Below are 23,305 nucleotides of genomic sequence, written 5' to 3' on the forward strand. Positions count from 1 at the left end.
TTTTTTCATCTTTAACTTACTAAATAGATTACATAAATGAAGTTTGGCAATAAATAATGGTAAAAACAATACTTTTTAGCATTTACTATGTATGGGCCAGGCATTCCATCCATAACCTTATTTAATCCTCACAAACATGAAGTAGGTGCAATTATTTATTCCCATTTTTAGAGTTGAGGAAATGGACTGAGAGAGGTCGGGGGACCTACCCAGGTTGACCTTGGTGGTGAGAGCAGACCCAGGTCAGTGTGAACACCAGAGGGTATACAGTGAGTGGGTCTGTCCACTTCAGAGAATCCCCTTGGGATGCTGAATACAGACCTTAATAAGGCTTTCACTGTTGATGATCTTTCTGAAATCCCATTCCAGAAGGATCCAGAGCTGGGGCAGTTCTATCCAAGGAGGTGCCTGCTTTAAGATTCAACAGAGATCAGACATGGAGATGGAGAATGGCCGTGAAGGAGGGGATAAGGCTGCCTCCAGGCCTCTGAATCAAGCAGTAGAGGGGATTACAGTGAAGATCACTGTGCGGGGAACACCGCAGGAGGAGCAGGTGTGTGGGATGGTGGGAAGGATGAAGTTGAAAGTGAGGTCTGTAGGAACTTCAAGACATTCAGATGTACTCCAAGCATCTGGAGAGTGATGTGGACTCCATCGGTGCATCGGGAGTCACCGGCACGGAGATGCAGCAAAGCCACGGCAGTGACAGGATCCCCCAGGGAGGACACAGGAGAGAAGAACACCGATTCTAAGCCCAGGAGCATTTTGCCAGAAGGGGCAGGTAGAGGCCGGAGGAGTCATCATCTCCAGAGGGAGGATGGAGGAGAGAGGTGACATAAGAGAAGAATCTCCCAATTGGAGCCACCTCTATAATCCTATAAATTAGTTCCCACTGCCTTGAGGCTATTTCCAAAAAGTAAATTGATCTCTAGGAAAGTAGATTCTGGACCACTGGAGAAATTCAAGACAATGTTCTCCCAACCCTGACCTTTCTGCCCCTGCTTTGCCACTGTTCATAGCAGACTTTCCTGGGCTACCTCAGCCTCATGCCCTGACTTCCCACTCATCTCTGACGCAGCTCTGTCCTGGCTCTCAGCTTCTGGGAAAGCAGACCAGGGTTGACCCAGCTGGCCGCTCACCACAGTGGCCCCACTGTCAAAAAGGAGAAGAAAACCAACATGTATTTTGACCCTACCAGATGTCTGTCATTACATTTAATCCCCAGAAGATCCATATGAGGATTCTACATCTCTTTCATTTTATATATGAGTAACCTGAGGCCCATAGAGGTTAGCTAACCTGCCCAGAGTCACACAGCTGGCAAGTGATGGAGCCAGAATTTGAAGCCATGTCTATTTGGGTCGGAAGTCCGTGCTTTTTTAAAAAATTTTTATTGAAATAGAGTTGATTTACAGTCATTGGGTTAGTTTCAGGTGTAGCAAAGTGATTCATTTTATATATGTGTGTGTATATGTATATGTATATATATGTATAAATATATATATTCTTTTTTTATATTCTCTTCCATTATAGGTTATTACAAGATATTGAGGAGAGTTCCCTGTACTATATAATAGGTCCTTGTTGGTTACTTATTTTATATGTAGTAGCGTGTATATTTTAATCCCAAACTCCTAACTTATCCCTTCCCCCCCTCCCCTTTGGTAACCATAGTTTGTTTTCTATGTCTGTGAGTCTACTTCTGTTTTGTGAATAACTTCATTTGTATCATTTTTTTAGATTTCATGTATAAGTGATATCATGTGATATTTGTCTTTCTCTGTCTGGCTTACTTCACTTAGTATGATAATCTCTAGGTCCATTCATGTTGCTGCAAATGGCACTATTTCATTTGTTTTTATGGCGGAATAGTATTCCATCATGTATATGTACCACATCTTCTCTATCCATTCATCTGTCGATGGGCACTTACGTTGCTTCAGAAGTCCATGCTTTTGCCACTGTACCAAGGTGCCTTTTTGACACTGAGTTCTTGTATCAGAAAGCCACATTTCTCAGACAAGAAAAAAGTGTATTGTCCCAGCTGTACCTAGGATTCAGGGCTTCTAGTGTCCTTCTAATTAAAGGAGCTTCAGTCCTGAATTAGTGAACGAATTGCACAGGAGAGATTTTTATGGGATTTAGAGAGCACAGCTGATTTACCAAATGGATATATTTTCAGAGACTGTAGGGGTTGGCAGTGCCAAGCAGTGGGAGGTTAGTGGGGAAAATGGGGGTGAGAGGGAAACTCTCTCATTCAGGTCACATCCTGCAGTTCCCAGGGCTGTAAATTCCTGCTATCGAGTGGCAGGTTTGTTGATTTCGTTCACTTGAGCTGTTCAGTTCAAAGGCCCAATAACAAGTTCCCAGAATGTTCCAAACATGGATTCAGGGAACGGGCTGATGAGTAAGCTCCCAAAGGTTGCTCACGATGGATGATCCCAGAAGAAATATTTGCATAGTACTGAATTTTCATTCATTAAAAGAGCAGATGGAATTCACCAACAGAGAAAAAAAAAACTCTCTGGAACGTGCCAGATTAGGAGTCAGAAATGTTCCAGCAGCCTCCCGGGGCTTCAGAGTTTATTCACCTGAGGTGAAATGAAGAGCTGAGTGGTCTTTCGGCAAACACAGCGTGTTGCAGAGATGTGAGGCTCAGGGTCAGGCACCGGGGCACAGGGGTGAGTCATGCTCTCCGGGGCCAAAGGGGCGCAACACCTGTGGGGCAGAGAGCTGTGCAGGCCTGGATTTAAGCAGGTCCCAGTCAAGACGGATTCCCCAGAGTGGGACCATCTGAGGAGTTAAAATCTCAGGGTGTGCTCAGAGCTCACCTGCCTGGTGAGGATAAGGAAAGGCCGTTTCAGTCCGTGCAAAGGCATAGAGGAGGGACGCAGCGTGGTGGGCTGGGAGACCCTAGCGCTCCCATCTTTTTATAGCTTGTAGAACAAGAGGAGGTGAGAGGGAGAGACGAAACAGGCCAAAGTACCAGGGTCTTGAATGCCATGATAAGGGCCACGGAACCAGTGGAAAGGCCAATGCTGGAGACTCACGGGCTTGGCCTCATGGGTGGCCTTGGAGAAGAAAATGGGCAATCGGCCTTGCCAGAAATGGGTCTCGATGAAGTGTGGGGCTTCAGCGTGGGGTGATTAGGGTGTCTTCCACTTAGAGGCTGGGTGAACTTAGGCAAATCCCATTAGCCAACATAATACACTTAAACTGCCCAGCATGGTCAAGGTCAAACCACGGGACCGGACAGTGTCCTCATCTGAGAAATGGGATTAATGGTTATGCAGTCTGCCTTAGTAGATTGTTTGTGAGGATTTCATGATGTAACTGTGGAAAGTACATAACCTAAAGTCAAGTGTAGATGCATCAAACTGGTAACTGATATTATTATTGTCGCTGTTGTCATTATTCAGACTATTTAGTATATGTTAAGCCCTGGGAACCCAGAGCCAAATCTGACATTCCCTTGCCTTATGGAGTTTGCAGGCTAATTGGGGAAAGAGACCCCAACCAAATCCTAATTCACGATAGGAGTTGGGTTGGCTGGGGGGGTGGTGGGTGCCCTGGGGGATCATTGGGCCGGTGCCCTCTTGGTACTCACCAGATGTGAGTTCCTTTCCCCATTGAGCAAACACAGGTGGTTGTGGAGGCACCATGGCCATGCTTGTACTTTCCTTGTAGAAATGATGGAGGCTAAAGGGAGTAAAGTTTGCTACCCCTGTGCCAGAGAAAGTGACAGAGCCAGCATTCAGACCCAGGACAGTGAGGCTGCAGGGCCCAATATCTTTCCTGAGAACCTGCCAATCCATCCATCCATCCATCCATCCATCCATCATTCATCCATCCATCCATCATTCATCCATCCATCCAGCTATTCATCCATCCAGCAGAGATTTATTGAGCACCTTCCACCTGCCAGGCAGTGTTCTATGGGCTGAAAACACGTCTGTGAACAAATAGGCAATATTCCTGCCCTCATCGGTTTGGCTGTTTGTGAGGGAGACAATCACTTTGCAAATCATCAAACTGATAAATATATAGTTCGAGATGCTTATTTTTGAGGAACAACTTTCATGCAGTAAAATGCACTCTTTTAGTGTAATCCAGTAAATTAATCCACCATAATGAAGACAGAGAAACAGTTCCATCACCTCCAAGGTTCCCTCATCCCAGTTCCTGGCAACCAGTGATCAGTTTTCTATCCCTATAGTTTTGACTATTCCAGAAAGTCACAAAAACAGAGTCGTATTTCTATAAACTTTTGAATCTGGCTTTTTTACTTAGAATAATGCATGTGAGGTTTTGCCTCAAATTTGTGTGGATCAGTAGCTTTCCTTTTGATTTCTGAGTAGAAATTCTTTGGGTGAATATACACATTTGGTTTATCCATTCACCAGTTGTATGGCACTTGAGTTGTTTCCAGTTTTACAAAATTATAAATAAACTGTTTGCATACAGGTTTGTATATAAACTTAAGTTTCTACTTCTCTAGAATAATTACATAGAAGTGGGATTGTTGGGTCATATGTAAATGTACATTTAACTTTTTAAGAAACTGACAAACTGTTGAATATAGTTTCATTTGCTTATTTGCCATCCACATAACTTCTCTGTGAAGTATCTGTTCAAATCATTGCCCATTAATTTATTGGGTCATCTGTTTTTTATTATTAAGTTCTGATAATTCTTTATATATTCTGGTTATAAGTCTTTTACCAGATATATTTGCAAATATTTTCACCAGTCAGTGGCTTGTCTTTCTGTTACCTTAATAGCATCTTTTTAAAAACAGATGTTTTAAATTCAAATGAAGTCCAATTTTTTATTTTTCATTTATTGATCATGTACGGGGTGTCATTCTAAACATCTTTTCCTCCCTCACAAAGATTTTCTGCTTGTTTTCTTGTAGAAGTTTTATACTTTGGGGTTTTGCATTTAGAACTACAGTCCATTTTGAGTTCACTTTTGAATATGTTGTGAATTTTCATTGATTTACAAGGGCTGTCCAATTGTTCCATCCAGCATTTGTTGAAAAGGCAATTCTTTCTCTATTGCACTGGCTTTGCAACTTCATCAAAACTCAATTGACCATAAATGTATGGGTCTGTTTCTGAATTCTATTCTGTTCCATTGATCTATTTGTTTATGCTTTGACTAATCTCATACTTTTCCTTTCGCTTCATAATAATACTCGGATCAGGTAGTGAGAGTCCTTCAGCTTTTTTCTTCTTTTCAAAATTATTTTGGCTTTTCTATCCTTTGCCTTTTCATATAAGGAAAAGGCTTTGTGCCCAGTGTTTGTCATGAGTACCCAGTGAGGGTATGTAGAGAGGAGTCGGTGAGTAGTGCAAATTCCTCTTGTATCTAGACAAACAATAGTTCTATTCTCTCACTTAAGTTCTTACACAACCTTCAGCAATTCAGTTAAATTAAGCATCTTAATTTAAGTCTCCTTACTTTCTTCTATGGCAGCCCTATTTTCTTCCCATGTTCTTCCCAAGGTAAGCCAGTCTTCACATCCCAAATCTTCTTGAAGGCACTCGTCTTTCCTTAAATTTCAGACTAGTTGAGTTCAAGAAAAGTTATGGTTTCATAGATGATCGAGCTTTTTCTCACTGTTAGGCTGGGAGTGACACTCTTTCCAACTCCTACATTTTAAACAGAGTAGAATTGTTTGAGGTCTTTCTAAGGATTATGGTGGAAAAAGAGAGATGCTGATGGGATAGATGATTAGATTGGAGGGGTCAGGATAACTTTGCTGAGGAAGTGACTTTCAGCTAGTTTCTAAAGGATGAATAGGTGTTGTTCAGCACAACAGGTGGAAAAGCACTCAGGAGATGGCAACTTTTTGCCTAGACCCTGAGGCAAAAAGGAGCTTGTCACATCGAAGGAACCATAAGGAAGCTAGATTGGCCTGAACGAAGTAGGCAAGGAGAGTGAGCCTGGAGACATGGCGGGGCCAGATCATGTGGTACCTGTGTACCCACCAAAGCTTTTGACAGTGGGAAATTTTAATGAACATTATGGGCCTTAGATAAACAGGGATCTTGGAATCCTTTAAGAGTGTAGCACTATCTAAATGAACTTTTCCATCAGCCTAACATGCTATTTAGATGTTTGTCCCCCATGTCACATATTAACTGTGTAAAATGCACTTGATTCTAACCCTGTGCTTTCAGTTAGCACTTTCCATCATTCTCTCTGAAAACTTTCCAAGGGTCTTTTTTTTTTTAATCTACTAATTTAATCTGACACATTTAACATGAAGCAGTTTTCTGGTACTGGTGCATCATTAACTTCTGTATCTCATCAGAGCTTCTCAGCCAATTAAACTTTCCCTGCCGTTCCTTTTCTCATGCAGACAGGTGAGGTCCTACTGGTCTACACCTGAGCAGCGTCTTACACACCTTAATGAAACCACTCTTCTGTTAACTATTAACGCTACTAGCATCACCAGATAGAAAGAAATTATCAGACTGATGCAACAGATTCATTTCATCTCAGATTAATATCTGAGTTCATTTGCCAAGATAAAAAGCCAAAGAAGCATGAATTGCCCCCAAGGGATCCAGACAGAGGCCAGGCACCCTGCTCATCTCTGCTTTCCACAGCTTTTCCACATACTATAATCAAAGAATGATGATGGAGCTCTTGAATCATTTGGGGAACATGTACAACATGTACATTTGTGAGCTGAGCTTTCATTTATGTGTACATTTCATTTCCCATTCAATAATGAATTGATATAATAATAACTAGCTCACATCTATTTGGAACTTGCTCTGTGTCAGTCCTTGTTCTAAATGACTCACATATAGCTTTGTGCTAATCCCTGAGGTTTTGACCCTGACTTAGTCATACCCCTATTCAAAGAGCTCACAGTCCAGTGAGAACGGTGGACATGTATATCCTTAATTACAGTACAGCATGATCAGTGCTGCAAGGCAGGAACCGACAAGGGTTTGGTGAGAATCCAGAACACTGATGTACTTGGCCAAGAGAGGGGAAAAGAAGGGAACTGAGAAACAGGAAGGGACTTGAAGAACACTCCACAGAAGGTGTAAAATTTGGTCTGGGTTTTGAAGTATGAGTAGGAGTTCATGAGTATAAAAAATAGGGTAAAGATTACCAGGCAAGTCATAGAAGATTAAACATAAAGTGTTTCCTATTCTTTAAAGTTGGCACAATGGATATAATAAAGATAGTGGCCAAAATATGAGGAGGTTGGAACCTATTTTTAGGAATTTTTCATGCTAAGGAGTTTGACCATTATTCTACAGTAAATAGAAAAATTTGGAAAGTTTTTTTTTTATAAATTTATTTATTTTTATTTATTTATTTTTGGCTGCACTGGGTCTTCATCGCTGCTCGTGGGCTTTCTCCAGCTGCAGCAAGCGGGGGCCACTCTTCATTGCAGTGCGTGGGCCTCTCATTGTGGTGGCTTCTCTTGTTGCGGAGCACGGGGTCCAGGCACGCGGGCTCAGTAGCTGTGGCTCGCAGGCTCCAGAGTGCAGGCTCAGCAGCTGTGGCACACGGGCCCAGCCGCTCCGCGGCATGTGGGATCTTCCCGGACCAGAGCTCGAACCCACATCCCCTGCATTAGCAGGCAGGCTCTCAATCACCGCGCCACCTGGGAAGCCCTGGAAAGATTTTAATTAAGTGATTTGAACATGTGAATGATAATACAATGACAACAATGTTAGATTGCATTTATTGAGCACTTACTTTGTGCTCAATAAATACGTACAGAACTTCATTTTCTCTTCTCAATAACTTGATGTAGCGGACATCGTTATTCCTTTTTACAGATGAGGAAAACCAAGGTACAAATAAGAGGTTAGGCATTTTGCCTGAGGCCACTGTGGCAGTAAGCCTGGGAGCTGGGGTTCAGGTTCAGGTTGAATAATCACTACACTCACACCTTCCGTCTCTCCGTTCCACTGATTCTACTGACTTAGAAAGGTTTGAGGAGTAAGTGTAGTGGGATTAAAGGGCCCCGGGCTGAGGTAAGGGAGGAGCTGTCCTGAGTCCAAGCAGAAGTGAAAAAGGACCAGAGAAGAGAGGAAGATTCTGGAAGGGAAAAATGATGAGTCTTGAGAATTAATCACATGATCCAAAACATAGGCTGGATGAGGAGCAGGGTCCATGAGACTCCCACGTTTCTGACTTGCACAACTGAGCAGCCCATCGACAGAGACTGAGAATCCAGGAGAAGGGGCAGTTGGGGAGGGAGAGTTTGGCTTGGACAGATTGAATATGCCATGCCTGTGGGGCTTCTAGGTGGAGGTGTCCAGATCTGGCACATCCTGCCAGCCGGGATGTGTGAGCCACAGAAAGGCTCAGTGGACAGGAGAACTGGGCTCTGGTCCCAGCTGGGCTGGAAGCCATGGAACTCCTCCAACAGGCTTCGGCTTCCTCACCTACAAAATGTAGGGGAGGAAGGAAATTACCTTGAAGGTCCCCTCTAGGCTGAAATGCGGTAATTCTATGTTCCCATTCCAGAAGGGCGCAATTACCTGTAGAAACCGATCCTGGAAGCCAGTCAGCTTGTAAGCTAGACGTTGAATAGCATTGTCACGCTCCACTGCAGCAATCAAAGCCTTCAGGAATATTCGTAGAGCTAAAGCAGCAGACCAATAATTATAACTTAGGAGGTTTCTGTGGGTTTTCTCCATATTTTTAGTCTAATGAGGAAGTAAACTCTGTGTGGTGAGGATAGGGGGCAAAGCCCACCACATGCATATTTACATGGCCTCGGGGTGATCTCTTTCAGACGACACCCCATGTTCTTGCTTTTCTGGAAGGCCAATTCTCTGATGTCCCTTGGAATCCAGACTCACTTTCCATTTAAAACCTGCACTGACAGAATTGCTCAGCTACTGGTAGAAATGGTTAGTGGGAAATGGGGCTGATCTGTCCACGCCACTGGGCCGTGCCGGGGAAGCGGCTTCCGTGGAGCCCGATTTCCCCCCAGTGTATTCATTCGTGGGCTCACAACTATCCATGGAGCGTGCAACGTGCATGCACACTGTGAAGGATCCTGGGGATGTAGCGGGGAAGGAAACAGGTGTTGCTGGGGAATGTGATTCAACAGCCCCTTTTATTAATGTGCATGTTAATGGCGAACCACATGTTTTTTTCTTCTTTTGGACTATGTTGAAACCTTAATTTGCTAAATTTAGAATACCCGGACCTTCGTAAATACTCTTGATTTTCGTTCCAATTGAATTCACAGATTTAATGCATTGACCATGGAGAGATTTTGGCGTATAAAACATATAAAGTATATATTGTGTGTGTATATGTATATCTGTTTTATGATACATTATTTTCAGCATATACATAAAGATGGTGTAAGGTCTGGAGTTTGAAGGAGACAGGGCAAGATCTGGTCGTCATTCTGGATGACCCCAGAGAATGGGGGAGGCCTGGGTTCAAATAAGGCTCAGAGCCACGGTAGCTGTGTCACCTCTCCAAGCCTGGCTTCCTCAGATGGAGATCATGATCGTACTCGCCTCTCAAGTTCCTTCTGAGGATAAAATGAGATAATGCATGTGAAACTGTAGAAAGTGTTCCATAAATGTTAGCTTTCCTGAGGAGTAAATAATATATGTAAAGAAACTTGAAGAGCTTCTAGCACATGGTAGATGCTCAACAAATGGCCACATTAATAATGGAGCTCTTGGTGTTGTAAAGAAAACCACTGCTCATGATAATAACGGAACAGCTGCATTGAGCGCCCCTTGAAAGTGGTAAGAGCAGCCTTCCCGTCCACGCTCTTCCACTTGCTGTCTCCACGGCCCTGAACTTGCCCCTTTACCTCTCTGTGCGTCTGTTTCTTCATCTGGGGCTTAGGGTGCTTTGAGCATGGGTGGGGGTAATTATGAAGGAATATTTGTGCCCTAGAAAGCTCTGCATGACTGTTTTGTGCATGATGATGATGGTTACAGTGGGCATTTTCTATGGCTCAAAATAGATGCAGGGTTGGCCCTTACCCCACCAGGGCATTGCAAGAAGTTTTAGTTGTTTTTCTTTCTGGAAGACCTTGGGGAATTTCATTCATCCATCACCCCTGCAGGCGTACCCAGACCTTGGGCCCTGGACATCCTTTCTGGGCAAGACCATAGCCAACTTCAGCTATCTGCTTGGTTTGTCGTTTGCTGTCCTGGGCTCCCCCTTCAGGGTTCCTTCATCACTCACTCTGCTCCAGGGAACCCCCAGTCCTAGCCTTGCCAGCATCAGCCCAGAACATCCTGGTCTTTCCTCAGTGAGACTCAGCTGCAGCTAGCCAAATTCCACGTCATTGTGAAGATTAAATGAGTTAATACCTGCTAAACCCTTAAAACAAAGTTTGGTGCATGATAGATGCTCCAGAAAGATGAGCTATTTTTATTAGCAGTGTGTCAAGAGCTTAGAACGGGGCCTGGCACATAGCGCGGGCTGTCCTAGTGTTTGCTTTTTTTTTATACGATCATTCATTTATTTGGTCAGTCAACAAACCTTGCCCACGTGTCTTCTTCATGCCAGGCAAGACTTGGGGAGCCAGGGAGAGCATGACCGTCCCTGCCCTCAGGGAGCTTAAAGTCTAGCAAGAAGCAGACAAATAAGCAAAAATGCAGCCGGAATGTAAAAAATCAAGAGATGCCTGGGGAAGGTGGGGATAAAAAGGAAGCTCTAATCTAGTCTGGAGGGAGGGGAATGATAAGAAAATAATAATAGCAGAGATGTATTTTGAGGAATACATGACACATGTAAAGAAGCCTGCAGAATGGTACGTATTCGGCTCCTAGAAGTGGTAACTCTGAAGCTGCACCCTTTGTGAGAGAACCTGGTGGATTAGGGGAGAGAAAAAGAGACCGATAGACAGACAGGGTGTTCTAGGAAAAGCAAGCAGCGTGTGCAGCTGGAGCCCAAGCTGGCCATGGGCAACCCCTGGGCGGTAATACAGCTTAGAAGATCTACAGGTAGGAGCTGAGGGGCTACAGAATTTAAACCACCCTCTAGGCCACATGGGTTTCCAGCCCTAGTACTTTGTACTGTTCCACTGAAAAATCAAAAAGATTCCAGGATCAAGTCTAATAAATTTCCAAACCATGCTTGCTATTGAGTCATTAAAGGCGCTAAGAAAAATACAAGAAAGAACGCAATTGAACCTCGTCATTTCCCAGACATGTTTGACCTCAGAATCCTTTCTCCTCCAAAATCTATGAGCCTAACATGGCTGGTGGCATTCCTGGGAATACAGATTGTGAAACAGCCATCGTGATAGGAAGACCTTGAGGCAGGGTACTGCCGTGGTCTGAGTTGCATATCAGAAAGCTAACTCCCCCAGAAGCAAGGACGGACTGAAGAAGGAGACTCTGGAAGCCAGAGGACTGGTGGAGAAGCTAGTGCAGGAGACCGGGAGGAAAGAATGGGGATCTGAACAAGGGCCATGTGTTGGCGAAGAGGAGGAAGGGGATACAGGAGCTGAGGAGGGAGAGTCATTCGGCATTGATGGCTGAATTTAACTGTTCCAATAATGGGAACTCCCTGAACCTGGAAGTCAGGACCAGGAGTTCTGACTTGAGCCGTGAGTTGGTGAGTTGTGGCCGAGGCAAGCCACTCTCGCCCCTCAAGCCCGGTGGCCAATTCTAACACAGAGGGGACGATGACAAGACGGTTTCCAAGGGACCCTGCACCTCTGCCATGCTGACACTCCTAGGCTGTGAGCTGTCTCTACTTCTAAAGCGGGCAAGCAATGTGCTGGACCAGCTCTATGGCACCAGGGTGAAATTGACATGCATTGACTAAGTGCCTACCATGTACTTGGCTGAGTGCCAGGCTCTGGGACAGAGGGAAGGAAGGTAGAAGCTTTCATCAGGACCCATCCTCAGGTAAGTCCATCACCCCTGGAAGTCACCTCAGTATAGGAGAAAGGACTTTGGAGTCAGATACCGAGAGAGGCTAATCCCAGCTCTGCCATCCCAGCTGGATGACCTGGAGCAAGTTCCCAGCCCCTCTGACTAGTTTCCTAGGGCTACACAACAAAGTCCCACAAATGTGGTGGCTTGGAGCAACAGAAATTCATTCACTCACAGTTCTGGAAGCCAGTAGTTCAATGTCAAGGTGTCTGCAGAGCCGTGCTCCCTCGGGGGTGTGGGAGAGGCTCCTTCCTGGCTCTTCCAGCTTCCCGGGGGCTCCAGGGCTTCCTTGGCTTGTGGCCGTATCCCTCCAAGCTCTGCCTCCTCCCACGGCTTTCTCTTTCTCTCAAATCTCCCTCTTCTTTCTCTTAGAAAGGCATCAGCCATTGAATCTAGGAAGGGTCCACCCTGAATCCGGGATGGCTTTATCCTGACGTCTGTATTAATTACATCTGCAAAGTCCCTATTTCCAAATAAGGCCCTATTCGCAGGTACTTGGACATATCTTCTGGGGACACTGTTCACCCAACTACACCCCTTCACGTCTCTGCCTCCTCATCTGGAACGTGGAGATCATTGTAGGCTTGTTTTATTGGGCGGTTGGGAGGATGAAGAGAAGTAGTACGTGTAAAATCCTTAACAAAGCACCTGGCAAACTGTAGTTTCCATATTCATTCATTCATACCTGAAATGATGGTGACAGGTCTGTGTCTTGTACCTGTCCTTCAAGCTCTAATCCTATATGATGCCCTCGCCTCTAAGCACTGATCCAGGCCACTAAAGCGGCCGTTTTGGTGGCATATGGATTGTGACATAAAGGTTGTTTTTGTTCTATCAGCCCTAAGTGTGCAAGGGAGGAGAGACTGTCACCTTCTCTGGGAGTGGGGTCACAGGCTGCAGACATTTGTCACTTGGTTGGTCACAACAGCCAGGACAGACTTGGTCAACAGCCAGGACAGAATTGGTCAGCTGCTGCTTCTACCCTGAATTCCAGATGGGCATGGGGCTGCCAGGCACTACAAGGATTTATGGGGACACCTGGGCACGCAGCCTCTCCTGCACTCCTGGGCGTGTCCCTGCCTCCCTCACTGTCTGAGCACATGGGCTGGGCCAGCAGCTGTCAAGGCCCCGGTTCTGTAGAATTACATCTACACATGCACAGACCAGCATGATGTGTCTCCTTCTCTCCTGGAACCCTCAGCACAGAGGGAAGAAGGACAAGTACACAGATTGGGGTGCAGGGAAGGAAGCCCCTCTGGGTTGGAGCTCAGCCTCAGGCTCCCAGTGGGATGCAGAATAGCACAGCTCAGTGCCTGGAGCTGCTAGGAAATGAAATATTTTCTCACTAGATGTTTAATGAACAGGTATGATTGCCACCTTTGAATTCAGGTTGATTTAGGATCGATAGGAAGGGGCAGACAGAAAGATGCTGGAAATGCCAAACTCAGCGGGTCTGTAGACTGATAGGTCATGAGGCTGAGGAGGATGAAGTTTAGCACGCTTCCCAGGCTGACTGCGTGGACCGTGGGGAGGCCGAGTGTGATCAGAAGCGGAGGTTTGAATGACAATTCTAGCCATAAAAACCATCCCCAAGATTCCCGGAATGCTCACAATAGACCGGCCAGGCATCGGGCTTAGCTCTCAGCCTGCATTGTTCCTTAATCCTCATAAGAACCCTATGAATACACTGTTTATTCTTGTTCATGTTTTACAAAACTGAGGCAAATAGAACTTGTTAATTCAGCTCCAGCCCCACTGACCTTCTTCCTGTTTCCCATCACACCATGTTGCTTCCTTTGGGAAGCTCAAATTACCCAAAGGGACATTTCCTCAAACTCCCAACCACATCTTCCCCAGTGCAGACTGAGTATGTTTCTGTACTCAAATGTTGATACGAACCTTTTTTCAAACTGGGATCCGACCAGTGTATCAAGGCGCACGTCAGCTCTGAACTCCCCTGCTGTGTAACTTCCTGTGCACCGCTGTCCCTCTCTGAACCTCTTTGGTAAAATGTGTCAAATGATAACATGGCCCTGAGGGTTGTCGTGAAGAGGAAAGGAGAACCCTCGGGTGAAAGTGCTGTAAAATACAAAGTAAATGGAGAGGGTCTCTAGAGGGCAGCTGGGATCTGGCCGCTGGTCAGGTTCAATGGTCCAGCTGCCAATCCAGAGCCCAGATTCGAGTGTCCATGTCTGCCCTCATCTGCCTCATCTGGCCCTCCCCGATCCCACGCCGTCTGAATGCCAGTCTGAAAATTGAGTCGAGACGTCTTTAAACACAACATGTCCTGCTTCCCTGCAAGAGAGTTTGGCTGCTCTGACACCTGTAAAATGGAATTACATCTACAAATTAATTTGCTAGAAATGATTCACATTTCCCAAGACTTTCCTGGAAGCCAATATGAGCAATTAGAGCTGGAGATGCACTCCTGGCCTGGTGAGTTGGGGGTGAGGCAATGATGAACCCACCACCCATTAGCTTAGGAAGCAGCAGGGCCAGGGGACCCTGGAACAGCTGCAGCCCCCTGAGGAGTAAGGATCCATCACCCAGGGGCCTCCACCCTCCACTTGTTTATTTATTGAGGTGAAATTCACATAACGTAAAATGAACTGTTTTCAAACAGAGTGGCATTTAGTACATTCACAATGTTGTGTAACCACCACCTCTGTCTAGTTCCAGAACATTCATCACCGCAGAGGAAACCCAGTGAGCAGTTGCTCCCCATCCTCCCTCCCGGCCCCTGGCAACCCACGATCTGCCTTCTGTCCCTGTGCATTTACTTATCCTGGATATTTCATATTCGATCCCACCTATGCTAAAATAAAACTGTACCTGAAACAGGCACCAGGCACAAAGGGCTCTAAGCATCCTAGTTGTTGGGACACCTGACCTGGTGTTGGTGCCAGAGCAGAATGACATTTAGCAAGGTTCTTAGCCCCTTGGGGGTGCAGTTTCTTCTTCTGAACTCAGACTTTACTCCCCGTGCTGACCGTGATTCATACTCCAGCAAACCCTCCTCCTCCCCAGACTTTCCCTGACCCTCCCCGAGAGAACGCCCTGCACAGCACACTTGGGGTGCCCCATTTGTATTCTGTCCCAGGTGGCACACCAGTGTTTCCTGTGATGCCTGCACCTTGTGGCTTACGGAGGGCAGAAACCACGTGGCATAGCAGATGGAGTACTGGCTTTGCCATCCAGAAAGCTGGGTTCCTGGCCCCGCGTCCTCTCTGTAAGAGGCAAGGAGTGTAAAGTGATATGCGCAGTGATGTTCTTTTGTCCTGTCGTTGGCAGCCCCGGAAGTGTTCCAGGTGTATGTGGACGGAGGCCCCGGGTACTCCTACCCCGTTGACTGGTGGTCCCTGGGTGTCACGGCCTATGAGCTGCTGCGGGGCTGGGTAAGATGTGCGCCCGTGTGGTGAACGCGAGGGCTGTGGAAGTGGGGGGCTCAGCTTCTACCAGGCTTGGGTGGTGTGGAATGGCCCTGCCGCTGGACGTGCACCATGCCGGCAAGCAGCCCTGGGTGTCAGTCCTGATTGCCCGTGTGCCAACTCCAAGGTCCTGAGCATTAGAAAGCTCTTAACAAGCTTCTGGTCCAGCCCCTCATTCTACTCACGGGGACAGGGATGTCCAGAGGGGGAGGGTCTTGTGTGAAGCTCAGCAGCTGATCCGTGGCAGCTCAAACACCCAAAGCATCTTGGTGTCATGATTTCAAACGCTGTCCTCTCTCAACCCACAACATGATGCGCCCGTGCCCAACTTTCCAGCTTGGTTTTTTGTTGTTGTTATTTTAGTTCCAACCTTCCCCGAATACTTAGCTCAGTGTCCTATAAAAATGGGGCATTCAGTACGTATTTTTGTTTTATTTCTTTTAAATTTAAAAGCTGAAGATGACTAATGGAGCTATTTGGCAACTAATAACTCAGTTTTATTTTAGCAGAAAGAATTATGACAAACGAATTTCGAGGCTTTTTTTTTTTTTTACACAAGTATCGTTTGAAAATGACGCCACTTAACCTTTCAGGACCATGGTTTCCCCTTCATACAATGGGGATAGTAACATCCTTTCAGTCTATTCTGTGGTGCTGAAGTTATCCTGGGATCGATGCGCCCCTAGACTGGGACACTCAGTTTGCATATTACCCACCTTATAGCTCCAGCACCCAGCACACAGCACACAGCGTAGAGAGTCAGTTCCTCCCACTGGCTGCTGCTTTAACATTGTCTCACGGTCATCTGCATATATGCATATTCAGGGGGGTAGACAGCGCCCCTTGAGGGCAGGAGCCCCCAGTGCATAGTGATAACTGGTGGGAATGAAGGAAGGAAGGAATGATGACAGCTGTGTGAAAACCATCCAAGCTATGTGAGTGTTATTAGTTATCCCCCTGTGGTTCAGGCAACTGGGGTCTCTCTTGATCTCAGTGATTTCCCCTGAATTCCTCAAAAACATACCTGATGATGTTGTTAGAATGCAAAAAATATGTATATGGACTTGTGAGTTTTCTCGGGCACTGAATGAAAACAATTCATCTCTCTCCATCTCCCTGGTTGGTTCCTTTGTCATGTACTGGTTCTTTGATATACATGCTCCAGGAGGGGACATGAGGGTCCCCATGATATTTGTATGAACCAGAGAACACAGACATCGCCAGATGATGTTTATCATGGAATCAGTCATACAAATGACCTTGGCAAGCAGTCGACCCAAGCATGATTGGTCATTTGCCAGCAGAAAGTATATTCTCTGTCAGAATACAAGTCAGGACAGTCAAAGATGATGACTTGGCAAAAAGCCCCAAGAGCTTCAAAATAAAACGTTTCATTTTCAATTTATCTGAGTTTTCTGCTCAGGGATCGAAATGCCACTTTTAATAGAAGAGGGAGGGTCACATGGTGGGATCGGGCCTTTGGTGTGGGGACAGAGTGAACAAGAATGCCTGTTATGGGTTAGTGTGACTCTGACTCCCAGATATCTTGGTCTGTTCATCTCCGACTTGAAACACAATGGGTTTATGCAAATAGTTTATTCTGTTTTTTTAATCCTGGAAACGATCACATTTAGTCCAAAAGCTGTACCGAAAAACACTCATATTTTTCCATGGACCATGTGCATTTAGAAGTTATCCTTCCTCATTGAAATTCCTCCATCATGTCAGTGACAGCATCCCTGATAGGTGATCCCCCCCCCCCGTTCCTTGATTCCCTCAGGATCCAGGGAGCTCCTTACCTCCAAAAGATGAAAGTCATGATGGGAATTTTCTAACACATATTCTAAGATCGTAGAGTTGGAAAGCATTAGAAATGAAAGGTGTGGGAGATTGAAGGTATTAATATGGTATGTTAGCCAGGGACCCAGGCATGCTCTAGTCCTAGAGCAGAAAGAGACATCTCTCCCGAAATGCTCTATCAGGAGAGCAGAGGAGTGGAGTGCCATCGGTGGGCTTGAAATGTCAATGCAGAGAATTCTGTGAGCCTGCTTGGATCCTGCAGCCCAGATGAGGGGAGTAACTTGTACCCAACTTTCCTATGAGCCCAGACAAGAATCTCAGTTCTCACCCTGAGACCTGCTAAGTGAAAAAAAAAAAAAAAGACTCAAGAAGGTGCCACCTGGAGAGTTCCCTTTTGAGCACAATTATCTCTGGGACTGTGACCACACCCCCTGAAGAGAACCCCCCGTGGGGACAGAGAGGAGAGGGAGGTTTCTCATCCACTGACCCAGAGAAGGGCCTTAAAGGTCTTAGCCCAGCCCATTTCCCCACCTTCCAGGCTCCTTGACGGCATCCCTGGCAGTGTCACGCACCTGTCCTCTGGTTTTCCTCCGCAGGCACAGGGCTCTTATCTCCAGAAAGAACCTGTTTCATTCTTTTAAAGCCCTAATGGCTAGAAAGATTTTCCTCTTACTCAACTGAAAGCTGCCTCCTCGTAACACAGAAAGAGGATCTTAGAAGAATTCACAGGTTCAAACCCTGGCTCTACCAGGCGCCTTGTCTGTGATCTTAACCAAGGCCAGTAGACAGACCAAACGCTCAGAATCCTCCATCTGTTAACTGAAAAAATAATAATAATAGTAACACCTACCCAACAGGGTGGCTGTGAATATTAAGTGATTCTGACAATGCCAATTACCCAGCTCTGTGACTGATAAAGGGTCGGCACTCGGTCCATGTCAGCTCCCCTCCCCTGGTCTCTCTGATTCCCACCCCAGGGGCCTGCTGGCAGGCCTGCATCCTTTCCAACTTAGCACCTCTCAAGGTGGAGACAGGCCCTGGGGGAGGAGCTGAGTCACATGTGGCTGCGGACCGTTAGTGGGGAGGTCCTGGGCCCGGTGGGCAGGGGTCCGGGCTCCCATCCACACCCCGTGTGCCTTGATGCTGTGATTCCGCCTTAGTCACTTAACTCCTCTGAGCCCTGGCTTCCTCCTTCATGAAATGGGGATGATGAGGCCGGCCTGCGGGGTCACCGTGGGGATTCCGGGAGAAAATGTGGGCGGGGCACAGGTGGTGTCCAGCACACAGGAGGGATGCTGACCGCTACATAAATGTGCACGTGGCGATGATTCTCAGACAGGTAGCTGCAGGGACAGCGCTGATGACTTCTTCTTAGAGGAGCAGGGAAGAATTTCTGAGGGAGGAAGCGTTAAGGGGAATCATACATGAGTTGGTTGGGAAACCGTGTGAGCAGAGACCGGGAAGGGCAGCTGAGGCTGACACAGCAAACATCTTAGACTGACCAGCAGTCAGAAAGACAGTCTGGGGGCTGTCTAGAAAGGACCCTGAGGTCAGCTGGAGGCACTGGCTTCACTTTGTAGGCAGTGTGGTGCTGTTCATGGAAGCGACAGTATGGTGGTCAAGCGAGAGTCTGGGCTTTGGAATCACATGTTCCGGGGATCAAATCCCAGCTTTGTTGCACAGTTTCTGAATGTCTGGGGTGAGCCTGTTTCTTGTCTATCAAATGGGGAGAACAGTGGTTGCAAAGCGCAGGGTTCCTCAGCCTCAGCTCTACGGACGCTTGGGACTGGGTACTGCTTTGTGATGGGGGCTGCTCGGTGCACTGTAGGATGTTTAGCTGCATCCGCGGCCTCTACCCACTAGATGCCAGCAGGACTTTGCCCCCACCCAGTAAGGACAACCAAAATGTCCCCAGACATTGCCATATGTCCCCTGGAGGGACAGATTATCCCCGCTTGAGAACCACTGCCATAGAGTAATCAAGGGGACTAACGGAGATTCTGGTAACCAAACGTTGTCTTCTACATCTGTGACTCTATTTCAGTTTTGTAGATAAGTTCATCTGTACCCTTTTTTAAGATTCCACATATAAGTGATATCATATGATATTTGTCTTTCTCTGTCTGACTTACTGAGGGATAAATTGGAAGATTGGGATTGACATATACACACTACTATATAAAACAGATAACTAATAAGGACCTACTGCATAGCACAGGGAACTCTACTCAATACTCTGTAATGACCTATACGGGGAAAGAATCTAAAAAAAGAGTGGATATATGTGTATGTATAACTGATTCACTTTGCTGTACACCTGAAACTAACACAACGTTGTAAATCAACTATACTCTAATAAAATTTTTAAAAATAAAGTTGCAACTCCCCTCCTCCCCCCCGCCCACAAACACCTCAGGCCCTCCTTTTTCTCTAAGACACGTAACACCACCATGTAATATCTGTTTTATGTATTTTGATCGTCTATTTCCCCACACTAGAATGTGAACTCCATGAGGTGGGGATTTTTCTGTTGTTTATTTACTAACGTGTTCCCCAGCCCCTAGAGCAGAGCTTGATATACCTTGGGGACACAATACTTGCTGACTAAATAACTGATGGATAAATAAAGTCTCAGTCAAGTTTCTTAAAAATAAATAAATGAAAAAATGAGATTCTGAATGTCAGATCACTGGCCCATGGCCTTGCAGCAGGGGATGGAGCCCTAAAAGCCCATGCTATGGTGCCATGAGGACTTCTACCCTCTCTGCTTCCCCCCAACCACCTCCCTCACATGGTGTTACCCTTGCCTTTGACCCCTGTCAGCACTTCTCCTTAGGGTTCAGTAGACAGAGAAGGCGTGGGTGATGGCTAATAGAGGGAGGGGTGTGGCGCTCCTAGAGGTTGGAGCAGAACTAAGAACCGCTGGGCACACACCGGATGGTGGGCTCAACCACAGAGACAAGGAATCTGTTGGTATATTAACCCAAGAAAGGGAGAGAGGCAGCCCTTGGGTTGAGCACCGCCTTTCTGTCCCTCGGTAAAGCAAACAGAGAGAGCCCTGAGCTGGGAGTCAGAAACCTGGGGGGAATTGAACTCTGGGACCTCGCCCCTCCACGTTTTATATCTCCATAAAGGGAGGGGTTTTCAAGCTGTGTTTCCTGGAAGTATAGGACCCTGAAGAGGTGATTCTACAGTTCATATGGGAAAAAAATGTTTCTCCAGGCTTTGGACATTTAAATAGCCCAGGGAACTGTTATTCCCTTTCATCTGTTCTATGTTTGGGATTTTGAGTAAAAAGATTTGGGGGAAAAAACATTGGATGAGATGGTCCTCAAGGCCCAGCTCAGCTCTAACAGTTAAAATAACAGGTCTACTGCAGTTCTTTTCCGGTTTCTTCCATTTCTCGGTAAACTGGCAATTTTTGTAAACTGAGTTTCATGGAACAGAGACGAACCTGCTCTCTATAATGAGTATATCCAGTGCCCTGCTGCCAAAATCACTTTCACCAGCAGAACATGTAATTACTTTACCTTATAAAGACCACTTGGTTTTCTGAGTCAAGACATCCTAAGGCCAATGAGTGAGAACCGAGCATCAGTTGAACTCTACCAGACGCAGATGGAATATGGATCTTAATATGTGCCAGTATTCTTGTCGAAGGACCTGGCTTTCTCCACAACCACGCAAACAGATTAAGGCTGAGCCTGGAGTTTAAAGGCACAGAGCTGATTTTATTTTATTATTTTTAAAAAATTTTTATTGGAGTATAATTGCGTTACAATGTTGTGCTAGTTTCTACTGTACAGCAAAGTGAATCAGCTATACATACACATATATCCCCTCTTTTTTGGATTTCCTTCCCATTTAGGTCACCACAGAGCACTGAGTAGAGTTCCCTGTGCTATACAGTAGGTTCTCATTAGTTATCTGTTTTATACATGGTATCAATAGTGTATATATGTCAATCCCAAACTCCCACTCCATCCCTCCCCCTCCCCCTCCCTCTTGGCCACCACAAGTCTGTTCTCTATGTCTGTTTTAACCGCGTGGGGTCTCCCTCTCTGATGCCGCCTGTTGTCCTTTGGTTGCAGAGGCCGTATGAAATCCACTCGGCCACTCCCATCGATGAGATCCTCAACATGTTCAAGGTGGAGCGTGTCCACTACTCCTCCACGTGGTGCAAGGGCATGGTCGCCCTGCTGAAGAAGGTAAGGGGGCAGCGGCCAGCCCGCCTGGCTAGGGAGCTGGCCACGCGGTGCAGCAACAGGCAGACCAGCAGGTTAAGGAATGAGAAAACGAACGGTGGGACAGTGGTGGAAATAATAAAGTCAGCGGTGCTCTAATGCCTCCTCGTAAGCACTCTCACCATCCCGCGTCAAGATCACAAAGCCGCTGGAGAGGGTGGCTTGTAGTCACGTCTGCGACAACAAAGCCCACAGGCTCTTTTCACTCCATGACAAGCTTCTAATAATTAGAAATATTTAATGCATATAGCTCTTTAAAAATTTTACAAATCGTCTTTTAACTCACTGACCTTTAAGACGTTGGGCGTCTCTGACTTCTCCTGGGAACTGTTGCTAGTAGAATAAAGCACTGGTTCTCCAAGGTGGTTCCTGGACCAGCATCCCCCGGGAGCTTGTTGGAAATGCGGATTCTCAGGCTCCACCTGCAGACCTGCTGAATCAGAAATGGTGGGCGGACCCTGTTGTTTGTGTTCTCATAAGCTCGAGTTCAGCATGGGCAGTGGGTCGTGGCGCCCTCCTTCTGAGGCTGACATTCAGCTAAACTCACTCGGAATCCTCCGAGACACAGAGTCGAGCCTTGCATGTGGTCAGCACCAGTCACCTTTAATGAAGGAATTATGATGACGGCAGCCGGCACTGGTTGGGGGAATGTTATATGGGGTCTCTGCTCATTTAGTCCTTACATGCCCTGTGAGAGGAGTAGTGTTAGTGCCCCCATAGTAGAGATGGGAAAACTGAGGCTCGGGAAAGCAAATCATTCACTCACTGCCACAGGGCTGTTAGAAGCAGAGGAGGATTTAAATCCAAGCTCTCTGAACTCCAGATGTCAGCTCTTAATCCCTCCAAACTCTGTAGATGACTTAGGGAATTACTCATTAGTTACATTGCTTTCGGGGTGATTCACCCCCTGGGTTTTAGACGTCAGTGGTCCTTAACCAACTGCTGATTGGAATCACCTGAAAGCTCTACCCACCTGCCAACACCTCCACCTCCCACCCACCCATGGAGTCAGAGAACTAACCGCTGCCCTAAACGGTGACCAGCCCCCTCCACCGCCGCCCTGCCCTGGGCACTGAAGCAGCATCTCTGTTTAAATCTGTACCCGTCATTTTGGGGACAGTTCCTAGAGAGAGGCCACCATGATCAGCAGGTGGGACCCTGCCAGGTGCCCCTCCCATGGTGTGACTGTAGCCCACTCGCTGCCGTGACGGGCGGGAGCCGACTGGCGGGGGTCCGGACTCCAGCTCCCACCTGCCAGCGTCTGGCTGTGGCATCCGGCCTTGGTGTGTCCCAGCCCCTCACCCATCCCCTTTGGGTCTCATCTGAATCATGAGCCGGCAGTGGAAGAGTCACCATTATCCCTCCTACTTGCAGAGGAGGAAACATGCACAGCGCAGTCGGCAGCTCCGCCGGGGCCACACTGCTACCGAGTGGCCCTCCCAGGGCTGGGCCCCGTCTTTCACTTTTAGCCTCAGTGTTCTTGCACCAGATAAGCTAGTGTTTTGAAAGCTGAAACCCCCTCTGGATGCAAGGTAATATTGTACGGCTATCTTTTTTCTTTTACTGCATCACCCCTTATGAGCAGAAACTCCATTTGAAAGGATGCTAAAAGTTGACCCCTTGGCTACAAATGAGGCCATTCCATCAGACTGCAGAGGTCACCTCATAGCTGTCCAGGGAGAAATTTTATTATGCTTTTGTGCATCCCATTACCAAGCTGAAAGTCCTAAAACAAGGTGGCTAATTCTTTTTATTTTTAATTGGAAGCCTCTGCAGACCTCATTGAGAGGTGGCACGTCACAGGGTGCGATTTCCCAAGGGGAGCACGGCGGGCGAAAATCTAGTCCCTGTCCAAAGAGCCCATTGCTGGATGACCTCCCAGCAGCCTGACCCCTCAGTTCCTCACTGGCTATAAAGAGATGAG

The 23,305-nt window shown here is 46.7% G+C and overlaps 1 protein-coding gene across 2 annotated transcripts in view; it reads left to right on the forward strand.

Moving 5' to 3' along the window:
• STK32B (serine/threonine kinase 32B) overlaps positions 1-23,305 on the forward strand; it is a 339,814-nt gene that overhangs the window by 293,529 nt on the left and 22,980 nt on the right. For both annotated transcript variants that reach the window (XM_059923343.1, XM_059923344.1), the window contains exons 7-8: positions 15,201-15,304; positions 21,229-21,345. In XM_059923343.1, coding sequence (XP_059779326.1) covers positions 15,201-15,304; positions 21,229-21,345 — 221 coding nt within the window. The remainder of the gene's footprint in view (positions 1-15,200; positions 15,305-21,228; positions 21,346-23,305) is intronic.

This window comes from Balaenoptera ricei, chromosome 5 (assembly GCF_028023285.1).
Source record: "Balaenoptera ricei isolate mBalRic1 chromosome 5, mBalRic1.hap2, whole genome shotgun sequence".
Lineage (NCBI taxonomy): Eukaryota > Metazoa > Chordata > Mammalia > Artiodactyla > Balaenopteridae > Balaenoptera > Balaenoptera ricei.